This window comes from Taudactylus pleione, unplaced genomic scaffold (genome assembly GCF_031769625.1).
Source record: "Taudactylus pleione unplaced genomic scaffold, aTauple2 ptg001664l, whole genome shotgun sequence".
NCBI classification, from domain to species: Eukaryota; Metazoa; Chordata; class Amphibia; order Anura; family Myobatrachidae; genus Taudactylus; species Taudactylus pleione.
This window is the reverse complement of record NW_028286061.1, coordinates 277,204-293,940: the sequence shown is the minus strand read 5'-3', so window position 1 is coordinate 293,940 and position 16,737 is coordinate 277,204. Positions and strand designations below refer to the sequence as shown.

General features: G+C 50.0%; 1 protein-coding gene across 2 annotated transcripts in view; it reads right to left on the bottom strand.

The window, feature by feature from the left end:
* Positions 1 to 2,453: 2,453 nt before the first annotated feature.
* Positions 2,454 to 16,737, bottom strand: part of NEURL4 (neuralized E3 ubiquitin protein ligase 4) — a 288,408-nt gene continuing 274,124 nt past the window's right edge. For both annotated transcript variants that reach the window (XM_088464392.1, XM_088464393.1), the window contains exons 22-28: positions 13,532 to 13,711; positions 13,187 to 13,280; positions 11,499 to 11,603; positions 9,000 to 9,144; positions 8,820 to 8,929; positions 6,087 to 6,246; positions 2,454 to 3,016 (exon numbers count right to left, since the gene is read on the bottom strand). In XM_088464392.1, coding sequence (XP_088320518.1) covers positions 2,812 to 3,016; positions 6,087 to 6,246; positions 8,820 to 8,929; positions 9,000 to 9,144; positions 11,499 to 11,603; positions 13,187 to 13,280; positions 13,532 to 13,711 — 999 coding nt within the window. In that variant the 3' untranslated portion in view covers positions 2,454 to 2,811. The remainder of the gene's footprint in view (positions 3,017 to 6,086; positions 6,247 to 8,819; positions 8,930 to 8,999; positions 9,145 to 11,498; positions 11,604 to 13,186; positions 13,281 to 13,531; positions 13,712 to 16,737) is intronic.

Here is a 16,737-nt window from a genome sequence, read left to right as displayed (position 1 = left end):
AGGAATCTACATACTGTGACAGATTAGCTGTTAGTGATTGTATGCCGATATTATGGGTCTCCCTGGTGGTGTTATAGGGTTCTTGTGTAGTTTGGGGAGAAAGTAGAATACTGGTATTCTGAGATTTGTGTTATGTAGGAAATCATGCCTCTCTCCAAGCCATCTCCTAATAGTTCTTTTAAGTCATGTTGGAATCGCTTAGTGGGATCACCCCTCAGGACTTTATACGTTTTGGTGTCCTACAAACATCTATCCACATTCATTATTGCTATTCAAGCAGATTTAGATTGATTACTCGATATGGTTAGAGTTTAATATATCGAAAGGCGTTGGATGACTTTGAGAAACTACCTTTGGGAATCTGGGGGACCTCACCTGTGGCTGGAGAAGTATACCTGGGAAGCCTGGAACACTTTTCCTTTTTCTGCCTTATTTGTCTACTATTCCATCAGAAAGACAATTATATTCGGTGAGGAGCCATCTTTCCCTATTTTTTGACAAGTTTTTGTTCTATGTTTTATGGAATGTGTTGTTTTAATAAATACAGTATTATGCTATGGGAGCTTTTCTCTAAATTTGTCTTGGCATAAACCACTTGATGGAGGAGTAAAGGTAGGACTAAAGGGAAAGTATTGATGGATTGTGATAACATCCTCTCCAACATGTGCCTCAGTGTCTACAAATTCATGTAGACCACTCTATCTGGTAGGCGAACTATGTAGAGATATGAAATTAGTATTCATCGTTGTTGACAGGATTATACTATGAACCTTTTTTATATGATTGAGTCCTTAGGGAATATGCAAGAGTAAATTTCTGGGTCAATTGGAAGGAACACTACTTACCTGTGAAAAAATGTCTTCAGCGCCACATGATCTGTATTGGGGATATTGTTTTATTCACTCACAATTTTGCCTATGAATAAAGAATGGTACCAAGCCATCCTCCAAGAACAACTTCTCCCAACCATCCAAGAACAGTTTGGTGAGGAACAATGCCTCTTCCAGCATGATGGAGCACCTTCCCATAAGGCAAAAGTGATAACTTAGTGGCTTGGGGAACAAAACATAGACATTTTGGGTCCATGGCCAGGAAACTCCCCAGACCTTAATCCCATTAAGACTTGTGGTCAATCCTGAAGAGGCGGGTGTACAAACAAAAACTCACAAATTCTGACAAACGCCAAGCATTGATTAAGTAAGAATGGGTGGCCTTCAGTCAGTATGTGGCCCAGAAGTTGAGTGACAGCATGCCAGGGCGAATTGCAGAGGTCTTGAAGGGTCAAACACTGCAAATATTCGCTTTTTGCAGAAACTTAATGTAATTGTCAATAAAAGCCTTTGCCACTTATGTAATGCTGTAATGTTACCTCAGTATACCATAGTACCATCTGATAAAAAGGTCTAAAAACACTGAAGCAGCAAACTTTGTGAAAAACCAATACTTGTGTCATTCTCAAAACTTTTGGCCATGGCTGTATAATCTATAGGTAATGGGCTGTTAGTGTGCCTTGAGGACCGTGGTTGGGAACCCCTGATCTATAGGTAATGGGCTGTTAGGACGATGAGTAGCTACAAGTCGTTTCAGCAAAACCAACTTTAAAACTGCCTCATGGTGGAAACCGGAAGATCATCTCCCGCCCATGGTACAGAGCACACGGGGGCTGGTGCAGTTGGTCACCCTCAGCTATACTATCATAAAGAGGGAGCTGGCGTATAAGGGGCCTCATCTGTGACCACAGCATCCCACCACCACAAGATGGATTCATGTCGGTTACACCAGACTGTGACCCTACCATCAGCAATGGTCAGACGAGGCACCCGGGTCTCCATTGTTTAGTGTTGGTGACCGGTACCCTCTGTTTTCTGTCCATAGCTGAACACTGTGATCTCCTGCTGCTGTAACCAATCCACAAGGCTCGGTGTGCTGTGTGGTCAGTGATGCTGGTCTGTATACAGCTGATGTAATGCAGTTACTGTCGCCTTCTTCAGCATGAACCAGTCTGACCTCTTCCATTATATTCTGGCTGCGCCCACAGAACTACCACTCAATAGCTGCTTTTTGTTTTGCAAACTATTTTCTGTAAACTCCAGAGACTGTTGTGCATGAAAAACCCAGGAGATGAGTATGTTCTGAGGTACACAAACCTCCCTGCCTGGCACCAACACTCATTCCACCTTCAAAGTCACTTAGAAGACATTTCTTACCCATTGTTTTTTTTGTCTGAACAACAACTGAACATCTTGACCATGTCTGCATAGTTTTTATGATTCCAATTTTTGGGACCCTCCAGGTGGCAGAATTTTTGCTGGCAAAGAGGTCGCTTCTACGGAAGGGTAGCCGGCAGATCAGATGGAGGAGACACGAGAGACAAAGCTGCTGTGTGCGCAGAAACATAAAATCACTGCCACAGGAAAAGCCCCAATCCGCCATCAAACCCACAAATAGGCACATTCTGTACAAGAAATTTATGTATTAAAAAAAATAAACTCAATGTACAAATCAGGAAACAGAACAGCAGCTTAAATAAAAGGTCTGGCGCAAGGGGAGGACTCTCAGAGAGCCGCCCACCAGATGCTTCATCCTTCCAATAAATTAATGGGAATGGGGGAATGTAAACAACTTTGACGGAAAAAAAAAAAAGAGGGGGTGGGAGGTGGGGACGGGACACAACACAAAATGAAGAGAGAGTGAGACAACAAGGGGGTAAGGAGGGCAAGAGGTGTAACAGATGCCCCCTTTGTGGCACAGATATTCCCAGTCCTCTCTCCTGGTGCGACGTCAGCGGACCTACAGGAAAAGTTATAAAGTTCATTCCACTCGCACCAGCAGGCCCCTCAAAACAGTGGCCCCCTTCTCCTTGGTCAGCCACTCCATCTCAGAGATGGGAATTCTGGGATCCAAGAAATCGGAAGGTCCTGCTGATGGTGGGCCCATTTTATAGGATCCAGGACGTACACATACTTGTAAAGCCACCTGCGCGACAAACAGACGTTGAGTACGAGGGTCTCTGAACCTGAAACAAAGGAGAGAGTCTGATAAGCAGCTGGAGAGCAGCATTTATACTGACAGGCTTCCTGTCCTACCCTGTGACTGATTAGTAGCTGGAGAGCAGCATTTATACTGACAGGCTTCCTGTCCTACCCTGTGACTGATTAGTAGCTGGAGAGCAGCATTTAGTCTGACAGGCTTCCTGTCCTACCCTGTGACTGATTAGTAGCTGGAGAGCAGCATTTATACTGACAGGCTTCCTGTCCTACCCTGTGACTGATTAGTAGCTGGAGAGCAGCATTTATACTGACAGGCTTCCTGTCCTACCCTGTGACTGATTAGTAGCTGGAGAGCAGCATTTATACTGACAGGCTTCCTGTCCTACCCTGTGACTGATTAGTAGCTGGAGAGCAGCATTTATACTGACAGGCTTCCTGTCCTACCCTGTGACTGATTAGTAGCTGGAGAGCAGCATTTAGTCTGACAGGCTTCCTGTCCTACCCTGTGACTGATTAGTAGCTGGAGAGCAGCATTTATACTGACAGGCTTCCTGTCCTACCCTGTGACTGATTAGTAGCTGGAGAGCAGCATTTATACTGACAGGCTTCCTGTCCTACCCTGTGACTGATTAGTAGCTGGAGAGCAGCATTTAGTCTGACAGGCTTCCTGTCCTACCCTGTGACTGATTAGTAGCTGGAGAGCAGCATTTATACTGACAGGCTTCCTGTCCCACCCTGTGACTGATTAGTAGCTGGAGAGCAGCATTTATACTGACAGGCTTCCTGTCCTACCCTGTGACTGATTAGTAGCTGGAGAGCAGCATTTATACTGACAGGCTTCCTGTCCTACCCTGTGACTGATTAGTAGCTGGAGAGCAGCATTTAGTCTGACAAGCTTCCTGTCCTACCCTGTGACTGATTAGTAGCTGGAGAGCAGCATTTAGTCTGACAGGCTTCCTGTCCTACCCTGTGACTGATTAGTAGCTGGAGAGCAGCATTTATACTGACAGGCTTCCTGTCCTACCCTGTGACTGATTAGTAGCTGGAGAGCAGCATTTATACTGACAGGCTTCCTGTCCTACCCTGTGACTGATTAGTAGCTGGAGAGCAGCATTTTTACTGACAGGCTTCCTGTCCTACCCTGTGACTGATTAGTAGCTGGAGAGCAGCATTTATACTGACAGGCTTCCTGTCCTACCCTGTGACTGATTAGTAGCTGGAGAGCAGCATTTATACTGACAGGCTTCCTGTCCTACCCTGTGACTGATTAGTAGCTGGAGAGCAGCATTTAGTCTGACAGGCTTCCTGTCCTACCCTGTGACTGATTAGTAGCTGGAGAGCAGCATTTAGTCTGACAGGCTTCCTGTCCTACCCTGTGACTGATTAGTAGCTGGAGAGCAACATTTATACTGACAGGCTTCCTGTCCTACCCTGTGACTGATTAGTAGCTGGAGAGCAGCATTTATACTGACAGGCTTCCTGTCCTACCCTGTGACTGATTAGTAGCTGGAGAGCAGCATTTATACTGACAGGCTTCCTGTCCTACCCTGTGACTGATTAGTAGCTGGAGAGCAGCATTTATACTGACAGGCTTCCTGTCCTACCCTGTGACTGATTAGTAGCTGGAGAGCAGCATTTATACTGACAGGCTTCCTGTCCTACCCTGTGACTGATTAGTAGCTGGAGAGCAGCATTTATACTGACAGGCTTCCTGTCCCACCCTGTGACTGATTAGTAGCTGGAGAGCAGCATTTATACTGACAGGCTTCCTGTCCTACCCTGTGACTGATTAGTAGCTGGAGAGCAGCATTTATACTGACAGGCTTCCTGTCCCACCCTGTGACTGATTAGTAGCTGGAGAGCAGCATTTAGTCTGACAGGCTTCCTGTCCTACCCTGTGACTGATTAGTAGCTGGAGAGCAGCATTTATACTGACAGGCTTCCTGTCCTACCCTGTGACTGATTAGTAGCTGGAGAGCAGCATTTATACTGACAGGCTTCCTGTCCTACCCTGTGACTGATTAGTAGCTGGAGAGCAGCATTTATACTGACAGGCTTCCTGTCCTACCCTGTGACTGATTAGTAGCTGGAGAGCAGCATTTATACTGACAGGCTTCCTGTCCTACCCTGTGACTGATTAGTAGCTGGAGAGCAGCATTTATACTGACAGGCTTCCTGTCCTACCCTGTGACTGATTAGTAGCTGGAGAGCAGCATTTAGTCTGACAGGCTTCCTGTCCTACCCTGTGACTGATTAGTAGCTGGAGAGCAGCATTTAGTCTGACAGGCTTCCTGTCCTACCCTGTGACTGATTAGTAGCTGGAGAGCAGCATTTATACTGACAGGCTTCCTGTCCTACCCTGTGACTGATTAGTAGCTGGAGAGCAACATTTATACTGACAGGCTTCCTGTCCTACCCTGTGACTGATTAGTAGCTGGAGAGCAGCATTTATACTGACAGGCTTCCTGTACTACCCTGTGACTGATTAGTAGCTGGAGAGCAGCATTTATACTGACAGGCTTCCTGTCCTACCCTGTGACTGATTAGTAGCTGGAGAGCAGCATTTATACTGACAGGCTTCCTGTCCTACCCTGTGACTGATTAGTAGCTGGAGAGCAGCATTTATACTGAGGCTTCCTGTCCTACCCTGTGACTGATTAGTAGCTGGAGAGCAGCATTTATACTGACAGGCTTCCTGTCCTACCCTGTGACTGATTAGTAGCTGGAGAGCAGCATTTATACTGACAGGCTTCCTGTACTACCCTGTGACTGATTAGTAGCTGGAGAGCAGCATTTATACTGACAGGCTTCCTGTCCTACCCTGTGACTGATTAGTAGCTGGAGAGCAGCATTTATACTGAGGCTTCCTGTCCCGCCCTGTGACTGATTAGTAGCTGGAGAGCAGCATTTATTCAGATGCAATTACAGTGACTTTGATTTGTTGGACTGAATGTTTGTGCTGTGCTCATCAGCCAAGCTGTGTATCATTAAACTGCCATGTTTAACTTTTCATTAATACACAGGTATAACTGACCCATTAATTCAATACATAGGGTCTCCGCTCGGATACACAATCTCAGGGACAGAAATACTCACTGTACTTTGGGGCAGAATTCGGGCAGACCAGCGTATCGCAGTGTGGGTGACAGAACTGCGCTCTGCACCTCTCGGCTCTGCAGGACGTTGGGTTCTGATGTGGCAAAGCCGTTCTGTGGATCGGACTTTGTCGGCACAGATGTGAGTATACAAGAGGAACCTAGACAGCACAGAGCACGGTGTTAGCATAGGTAAGAATACAGCAGAACCAAGTATTCCAATGCAGAGACATCTCTAACTTATAAGATAGTCCGGCCATGGAATAATATACAACGTTACCTGGAAATACAGATTTTATGCAAAAAGCAGATTCAAAAACATTTACTTCTATTTCTTTTTTAAATTGCTGGCAAATAATGATGGGCTAAAGATAATAAGAGGGAGAAGAAAAAGGAGGAATAGTAGCAAAAAAATATTAGGTGAAAGGAAATCTAGAACAATAAGGTTCTGGTACATTACCATTACATACACCCCTCCCCTTACCATGTAATCTCTCACAGGCAGGGCCCTCCTTCCCCATGTTCCTCCCCAGCACTATCATTACTTCCTGTGCTCCTTGTCCCCTATTCCCCCTATCAGTGACCCTGTGTGTGCTCACCCATCACTGTGTTCATTACCATTACATACACCCCTCCCCTTACCATGTAATCTCTCACAGGCAGGGCCCTCCTTCCTCATGTTCCTCCCCAGCACTATCATTACTTCCTGTGCTCCTTGTCTCCTATTCCTACTATCAGTGACCCTGTGTGTGCTCACCCATCACTGTGTACATTACCATTACATACACCCCTCCCCTTACCATGTAATCTCTCACAGGCAGGGCCCTCCTTCCCCATGTTCCTCCCCAGCACTATCATTACTTCCTGTGCTCCTTGTCTCCTATTCCTACTATCAGTGACCCTGTGTGTGCTCACCCATCACTGTGTACATTACCATTACATACACCCCTCCCCTTACCATGTAATCTCTCACAGGCAGGGCCCTCCTTCCCCATGTTCCTCCCCAGCACTATCATTACTTCCTGTGCTCCTTGTCCCCTATTCCCCCTATCAGTGACCCTGTGTGTGCTCACCCATCACTGTGTACATTACCATTACATACACCCCTCCCCTTACCATGTAATCTCTCACAGGCAGGGCCCTCCTTCCTCATGTTCCTCCCCAGCACTACCATTACTTCCTGTGCTCCTTGTCTCCTATTCCCCCTATCAGTGACCCTGTGTGTGCTCACCCATCACTGTGTACATTACCATTACATACACCCCTCCCCTTACCATGTAATCTCTCACAGGCAGGGCCCTCCTTCCCCATGTTCCTCCCTAGCACTATCATTACTTCCTGTGCTCCTTGTCCCCTATTCCCCCTATCAGTGACCCTGTGTACATTACCATTACATACACCCCTCCCCTTACCATGTAACCTCTCACAGGCAGGGCCCTCCTTCCTCATGTTCCTCCCCAGCACTATCATTACTTCCTGTGCTCCTTGTCTCCTATTCCCCCTATCAGTGACCCTGTGTGTGCTCACCCATCACTGTGTACATTACCATTACAGTCACCCCTCCCCTTACCATGTAACCTCTCACAGGCAGGGCCCTCCTTCCTCATGTTCCTCCCCAGCACTATCATTACTTCCTGTGCTCCTTGTCTCCTATTCCCCCTATCAGTGACCCTGTGTGTGCTCACCCATCACTGTGTACATTACCATTACATACACCCCTCCCCTTACCATGTAATCTCTCACAGGCAGGGCCCTCCTTCCTCATGTTCCTCCCCAGCACTATCATTACTTCCTGTGCTCCTTGTCTCCTATTCCCCCTATCAGTGACCGTGTGTGTGCTCACCCATCACTGTGTACATTACCATTACATACACCCCTCCCCTTACCATGTAATCTCTCACAGGGAGGGCCCTCCTTCCCCATGTTCCTCCCCAGCACTATCATTACTTCCTGTGCTCCTTGTCTCCTATTCCCCCTATCAGTGACCGTGTGTGTGCTCCCCCATCACTGTGTACATTACCATTACATACACCCCTCCCCTTACCATGTAATCTCTCACAGGCAGGGCCCTCCTTCCTCATGTTCCTCCCCAGCACTATCATTACTTCCTGTGCTCCTTGTCTCCTATTCCCCCTATCAGTGACCCTGTGTGTGCTCACCCATCACTGTGTACATTACCATTACAGTCACCCCTCCCCTTACCATGTAATATCTCACAGGCAGGGCCCTCCTTCCTCATGTTCCTCCCCAGCACTATCATTACTTCCTGTGCTCCTTGTCTCCTATTCCCCCTATCAGTGACCCTGTGTGTGCTCACCCATCACTGTGTACATTACCATTACATACACCCCTCCCCTTACCATGTAATCTCTCACAGGCAGGGCCCTCCTTCCTCATGTTCCTCCCCAGCACTATCATTACTTCCTGTGCTCCTTGTCTCCTATTCCCACTATCAGTGACCCTGTGTGTGCTCACCCATCACTGTGTACATTACCATTACATACACCCCTCCCCTTACCATGTAATCTCTCACAGGCAGGGCCCTCCTTCCCCATGTTCCTCCCCAGCACTATCATTACTTCCTGTGCTCCTTGTCTCCTATTCCCCCTATCAGTGACCCTGTGTGGGCACTACACTACCCAATATCTGTGACAGGTATGTGCTGAGCTGGCTCCATCACTGGCACAGGCTCAGGAGATTATCACTGCCACCTGTCATAGGCACCTGTACGCACCTGGCAGCAGTTCCCCTCGGTCAAGCAGTCTTCGTACATTTCCTGCACTACTGCCTTGGTATGAGACATGCCACTTCTTGTACTGGGTACACGATAGCCGCGGGCTGAGCCTGTGAGAGAGACGGGTGATGAGCCCAAGACATTCACAGAAATGCTACGATCACGTCTTCCACTACGTACCTGAGAGAGAAGCTGCACCAGCCGCCTGGCTCCGCATACTCCCGGAGGGGGTCTCCCCTCTTACCGTACATCTCTTCCCCCCGCAGCTTGTGGCAGGAGTCACAGTGACACACACACCACCTGGAGTCCTCCATGAAATAGCCATCTACAAGGCAGGAGGAGAAGCTGGTTATCAGGGGGTGACAGAGGGGACACAGTGTGTGTATGGGGTGTGACGGTGTGTAGGGGAGGTTAGAGGGGAGACGGCGCATAGGGGAGGTTAGAGGGGAGACGCGCGGAGGGGAGGTTAGAGGGGAGAAGGCGCGGAGGGGAGGTTAGAGGGGAGACGGCGCGGAGGGGAGGTTAGAGGGGAGACGGCGCGGAGGGGAGGTTAGAGGGGAGACGGCGCGGAGGGGAGGTTAGAGGGGAGACGGCGCGGAGGGGAGGTTAGAGGGGAGACGGCGCGGAGGGGAGGTTAGAGGGGAGACGGCGCGGAGGGGAGGTTAGAGGGGAGACGGCGCGGAGGGGAGGTTAGAGGGGAGACGGCGCGGAGGGGAGGTTAGAGGGGAGACGGCGCGGAGGGGAGGTTAGAGGGGAGACGGCGCGGAGGGGGGGTTAGAGGGGAGACGGCGCGGAGGGGGGGTTAGAGGGGAGAAGGCGGGGAGGGGAGGTTAGAGGGGAGGTTAGAGGGGAGACGGCGCGGAGGGGAGGTTAGAGGGGAGACGGCGCGGAGGGGAGGTTAGAGGGGAGACGGCGCGGAGGGGAGGTTAGAGGGGAGACGGCGCGGAGGGGAGGTTAGAGGGGAGACGGCGCGGAGGGGAGGTTAGAGGGGAGACGGCGCGGAGGGGAGGTTAGAGGGGAGACGGCGCGGAGGGGAGGTTAGAGGGGAGACGGCGCGGAGGGGAGGTTAGAGGGGAGACGGCGCGGAGGGGAGGTTAGAGGGGAGACGGCGCGGAGGGGAGGTTAGAGGGGAGACGGCGCGGAGGGGAGGTTAGAGGGGAGACGGCGCGTAGGGGAGGTTAGAGGGGAGACGGCGCGTAGGGGAGGTTAGAGGGGAGACGGCGCGTAGGGGAGGTTAGAGGGGATATGCCTCGTGTATGGGGGGTGACAGAGGGGACACTTTGTGTATGGGGGGTGACAGAGGGGACACTTTGTGTATGGGGGGTGACAGAGGGGACACTTTGTGTATGGGGGGTGACAGAGGGGATATGCCATGTGTATGGGGGGTGACAGAGGGGATATGCCATGTGTATGGGGGGTGACAGAGGGGATGTGCCATGTGTATGGAGGGTGACAAAGGGGATGTGCCATGTGTATGGGGGATGACAGAGAGGACACACTGTGTATGGGGGTGACAGAGGGGACACTTTGTGTATGGGGGGTGACAGAGGGGATATGCCATGAGTATGGGGGGTGACAGAGGGGATATGCCATGTGTATGAGGGGTGACAGAGGGGATATGCCATGTGTATGGGGGGTGACAGAGGGGATGTGCCATGTGTATGGGGGGTGACAGAGGGGATGTGCCATGTGTATGGGGGGTGACAGAGGGGATGTGCCATGTGTATGGGATGTACCATGCGTATGGGGGGTGACAAAGGGGATGTGCCATGTGTATGGGGGATGACAGAGAGGACACACTGTGTATGGGGGGTGACAGAGGGGACACTTTGTGTATGGAGGGTGACAAAGGGGATGTGCCATGTGTATGGGGGATGACAGAGAGGACACTGTGTATGGGGGGTGACAGAGGGGACACTTTTTGTATGGGGGGTGACAGAGGGGATATGCCATGTGTATGGGGGGTGACAGAGGGGATATGCCATGTGTATGGGGGGTGACAGAGGGGATGTGCCATGTGTATGGAGGGTGACAAAGGGGATATGCCATGTGTATGGGGGATGACAGAGAGGACACACTGTGTATGGGGGGTGACAGAGGGGATATGCCATGTGTATGAGGGGTGACAGAGGGGATATGCCATGTGTATGAGGGGTGACAGAGGGGATGTGCCATGTGTATGGGGGGTGACAGAGGGGATGTGCCATGTGTATGGGGGGTGACAGAGGGGATGTGCCATGTGTATGGGGGGTGACAGAGGGGATGTGCCATGTGTATGGGATGTACCATGTGTATGGGGGGTGACAGAGGGGATGTGCCATGTGTATGGGGGGTGACAGAGGGGATATGCCATGTGTATGGGGGGGTGACAGAGGGGATGCCATGTGTATGGGGGGGTGACAGAGGGGATGCCATGTGTATGGGGGGTGACAGAGGGGATATGCCATGTGTATGGGGGGTGACATAGGGGAGACACTTTGTGTAAGGGAGGAGGGTGACAGGGGGGAGGCATAGAGTAAGTACAGCGCCAGCTTGCGCAGTTTGGCTGCCATGATAGCGATGGCCGCTGATGTAGCTGCTGCAGAACTGATCACATCTTTAGATGCCTCAGAGTCATATAGACGATATTTACATTGAGTCATTGTGTGTAGATGGGGGTGAGAGTGGGGGAAGTCTTACCTGGCAGAAGCAGAAACTCCTTAAATCGGAGGCAGAGGGCGAGATATTCACAGCTGAGAAGGGCGAGGGGGTCAGCGGGCGCCCAGCACAGGATTTCCTTCACACCTGGGAAAACGGAGGTGTTACTGGGAGAGACTCATTGCTGGGACAGAGAACCATTGTCCAGGATTAATGGCTCATTATATCTACTAAATGGGGCCCCCAGGATGCGCTCTCTGCGCCAGAGAATGGGGCCCCCAGGATGCGCTCTCTGCGCCAGAGAATGGGGCCCCCAGGATGCGCTCTCTGCGCCAGAGAATGGGGCCCCCAGGATGCGCTCTCTGCGCCAGAGAATGGGGCCCCCAGGATGCGCTCTCTGCGCCAGAGAATGGGGCCCCCAGGATGCGCTCTCTGAGCCAGAGAATGGGGCCCCCAGGATGCGCTCTCTGAGCCAGAGAATGGGGCCCCCAGGATGCACTCTCTGAACCAGAGAATGGGGCCCCCAGGATGCGCTCTCTGAGCCAGAGAATGGGGCCCCCAGGATGCGCTCTCTGCGCCAGAGAATGGGGCCCCCAGGATGCGCTCTCTGCGCCAGAGAATGGGGCCCCCAGGATGCGCTCTCTGCGCCAGAGAATGGGGCCCCCAGGATGCGCTCTCTGCACCAGAGAATGGGGCCCCCAGGATGCGCTCTCTGCACCAGAGAATGGGGCCCCCAGGATGCGCTCTCTGCGCCAGAGAATGGGGCCCCCAGGATGCGCTCCCTGCGCCAGAGAATGGGGCCCCCAGGATGCGCTCTCTATGCCAGAGAACGGGGCCCCCAGGATGGGCTCTCTGTGCAAGAGAATGGGGCCCCCAAGATGCGCTCTCTGTGCCAGAGAATGGGGCCCCCAGGATGCGCTCCCTATGCCAGAGAATGGGGCCCACAGGATACGCTCTCTGCGCCAGAGAACGGGGCATGGAACCTATAACATAAAATGTCTCTACTCAAATGAGCCTACAGCAATACACTCTGGCCTGAGCCTCTCTCCTCCTCCGTGCCTCCTACCTCTGCAGTACCCCATTCCTTTCCGACCCTGCTCAGATTTCAGCCTTCTGCCCTGGCCTCCATTTACCCCACCCTCTCTCTGGGTAACATCTCCCTCTCTTCTGCCCCCCATGTCCGCTGCCTCAGTGCCTCTCTCATTCACTCCCCACAGTCAGGACATCTCTTACTACTGCCGCTTCCTCCTCTGTAACATCTCCATGATACGGCTCTTCCTCACCTGTGGTGCCTCACACCTCTCATTCACACCCTCATCATTTCCCACCTACACTACTGCAACCTCCTCTTCACTGACCTCCCCTCTCACTCTCATCTCTTCATCTCAACTCAGTGCTGCTGCTTGTCCCATTCTCCTCTCGTCATTCTCCACCCCCACGGCCCCCTGCCCCACCCCCACGGCACCCCTGCCTCACCCCCACGGCACCCCTGCCCCACCCCCACGGCACCCCTGCCTCACCAGCTCCCAAGCCCCTCCAAATCCAGTTCCAATGCCTCACCCTCACTTATAAAGTCCACCTATGTACTGGTCTGCGATGCCACCCAGGAAGCCCCAGATAAGAAGCCTCATCACACAGGAAACAGAGACCAGAAAGTGATCTACAGAAAGTGAAATGAGGCAATAACCCACCGAGCTCCATTTCCTGGGCACATGACCCGTTATACTTACCGTCCACCATGTCCGCCTTTTCCCTCTCTCCAGGAAGATGACCCTCGTGCCCCTCTGACTCCGCCCCTTGCACCTCTCCTGTTACTATGGAAACCTGGGAAAGCAGAGTACCCCATTATTTGGTGACACTGGGAGCATAAAAGGAAGGAACATAGTCAGGATGACCTATACCAGACCAATTGGCAGGACTATGGGCAGTGGGATTCAGGACTCGGGTCACTCGCTGACACCACCTCAGCCCATCACGCACAATCAGCCATGGCTGTAGAAAGTTCCCCAGATGGCGCAAAGTTGTGACCATGGCAGGGCACGGGCAGCACACGGACACATGTATTACACACTAACCTGCTCACACTGTCCATACAGGTCTACAATGACATAACACAAATCCGGGAGGTCCTGGGCTCCTACACCCTGATCCAATCCATTAATATACAAGTGCAGCCCTCCCGATGAATCCAACAGGAGACCAAGACACGTTCCCTCTGGGCACAGGTCCAGATTAGGGCCATAACCTTCCCGGACCTAAGAGAGAACAACTGGATTTAGTACTCAGTGTAAAGACCCTTCCTCATGGTCCATCGGGGGGGGGGGAAGACGACGACGACAGAATCTGTTAAAATTGAAATCTGCACGATTTTAAAACGCCATTTTAGCGAATCCCACAATATCAGTACATACGGCGATGCTATTATTTAGCGTTGTGCGATTCCCATGCAATAGAACAATGTTGAAAGTCCTCATTATATAAATACATATATTTACTAAAACATAAAATATGAACAACCCTGCAAAACACGTACCACGGTGTACTTCACAAATACGTAGTCGCACAACACTAACCAGCATCTTTTCTTAATACCCTTACACTTATACATTGCACATTAATGTTAATATTCAAGGCTTTATTCATTATTAAGTATGTAATAAAGTGACTGTATTTAATACCTCAGGTTTAGTACATGATAAGCAGACCGTGTTTGGTGCTACTCTAAACCATTGTTTATTTGCAGACTTCCAGTTCCATCGGCGAGGAAATCGCAACATGCGTCTGCAAATTATGGATCATAGAGAGTTTGGCTACATTACAGAGTACATTTCAATGCCTGTTTCTTTCCTGTTGACGGAGGTTTCATAGTTGATGCCGGGGATCTGGATCCAGAGCGCATGCGTATGTATTTGACTGTACCTTGTGATTGTATAATTTGTTTGCGCTAATTGTATTTAGATCACAGCGTGTAACTATCTGCTTTTTGGTGAATAATATCTTTTTGTGTTTTGGAAACACAATCCAAGTCTGGAAAGCAATTATTTCTTGTGCGACCTATAACGCTAAATAGCGACATTTAGGGTGTATAGATAGGTAGGAATTCATAGTTGGGGGCTCGTAGAGTGAGATCATGCTGCCAATTTCCACAGTAACACACAGTTATCGATCTCTCAGCAAAGGGTGGAGGTGCCATACGCAGGAGAGAACGCATTGTGCCTTCGAATACCTGCTACTACTTTGTTGCTGAGAGACCGCTACCAGTTACTGTGAGTTCAGGGCGCGCTGATTGGAATCCAAAGACAAGGAAGGAAAAAGTTTGCTTCGTTGAATAAAGGTTCGTGTTAAAAAAGGGGAAGTCGCACAATAGCGTACGCATATTTCCTGTATTGCTGCCACGTGTTCAAGGGTCATTGTATGCATAGCGTGATTGCTTGTTAAACCTCGGTATTATACTGCCATATTAAGGGAAGGAGGTTTTATTTTCTGTACAGAAAAGGTGTGTGTAATTGAAACGTGTGAGTGTAAAGCAGAGGCTACTGTCTGGTAAAGCCTAAGTATAAAGCAGAGGTTACTGTCTGTTAAACCTCAGTGGAAACTCGGTAGATGCCTGACGGGGCAGCACAAAGTACTGGGCCAATGTACAAAGCAGGTACACTGTGGTATTATCGAGAAACAAGGGTTTTCTCGGTCCGAACACCCATTAATCGCAAAGTCCGTTGATCAGTTAGGTTCTTTGGGCAATGTGATCGGACCGCATGATTATTTAAATTGTGATTGTGAAGTGGGTGTCGTGGGAGTGAAACTGCTGGCAAGGTTAGGAGTTATTGGAACTTCTAGATGCTACCAGTGGGAGTAAACTCAAAGTAGGAAGCCAGTGGTAAAGCTTGAGTCAATTTACCACGGGTAAAGTAATTTGCTAAGTGGTTATTTTACTCCTCGTGAAGCACACGATTCCTGAGGGTGGGAAATCGGTGCAATACGGGAAGGAGTGCGTGAACGCTAGCTCTAGAAAAAAAAATCGTTCACCAATTGAAATTCTCTAGAAATTGTTAAACGTTTTCCCAGATGGGTGTGAAACAATCTCTAGTAATGATCGATGATGTGCTGCAGGTGGAAGGGCCGATTGGATCAGCCAGGTATGTTATGTTTAAAAAGTATGGCACGTACGCTACAGCGTATTGCGACATATGGTTCAAAATGACCAAGAAATGTAGAACACCTTTTCCTAAGATTGGTAGCTTTGATTTGGAGGTTCTGAACAATGTCAGAGACAGTATATATTTAGTGAAGTCTCTGAAGAAAAGGGTAAAGTTTCATGATTGCTTGAAGTTGTGGCAGCATGAGAGGAATATGTGGCTTAGCGATGTGCACACAAGGCATACTAGCGTCTCGTGCACGACGCAAGGGAGCATGTACGCAAATAGCGTTGCGTGCGCAGCTCAAAGTAGCACGCACGCACAGCAAGGTAGTGTTGCGGAAGGTAATGTCAGTAGTTCACACGCAGCACCACCGCCCTATGCGGATGGGGGTGAAGGTACAGTCGATGTAAAAACAAATAAAAATGTAACAAGTAACTTGTACCCTCTCCTAAGTAACTATAAGGAACCTGTTGTGATGTCCACTCTTTCCCATGTTGCACAAATGATAAATGTACCACCACAGCAAGCACAGGTAGCTGCCCCACTAGTACCAGAAATGGAGGTAGCGCCACCCGTACAGGAAGTATTAACACCCCCTGTACCAGTAGTGGAGATTACTAATACCATACGTAGTAGCAGTAGGCTGAACCCTCAACTAGGTAATCAGGCTAAAGGTAGCAGTGTGGCAGGCATCCATCCCGTCCGGACAATAACTGTTCCCAATGGGAACCCGGACACACATGGTGTAGTGGCCACAAGGGATGTAGCGATGCATTGTCCATGGGCAAGAGTAGAACTACGTTCCATAATGACAGATTTCCCCGACCCTAGGAAAGAACTAGCAAAAGTGCCAGAGATTTGTAAAAGATTTAGGTAATGCTCATGAGCCAACCAATAAAGATTGGCGAGTGGTATTACGGGCATGTCTTCCACACAATACCGACGTGAAAAAGTTTATCACGGCCTGTGTATTGGATGGAGATAGTCCCATAACTGATGAAGGTAATCAGGACAACAGAACCCACATTGTCACCCAATTGGCTGTATTTTTCCCAATTGTTAACTGGAGTAAAATCTTCATGTTTAAGCAGAAAGAGAGTGAGCCTGCAGCAGATTATTTCACCAGAGCGCTGCAGACTTTT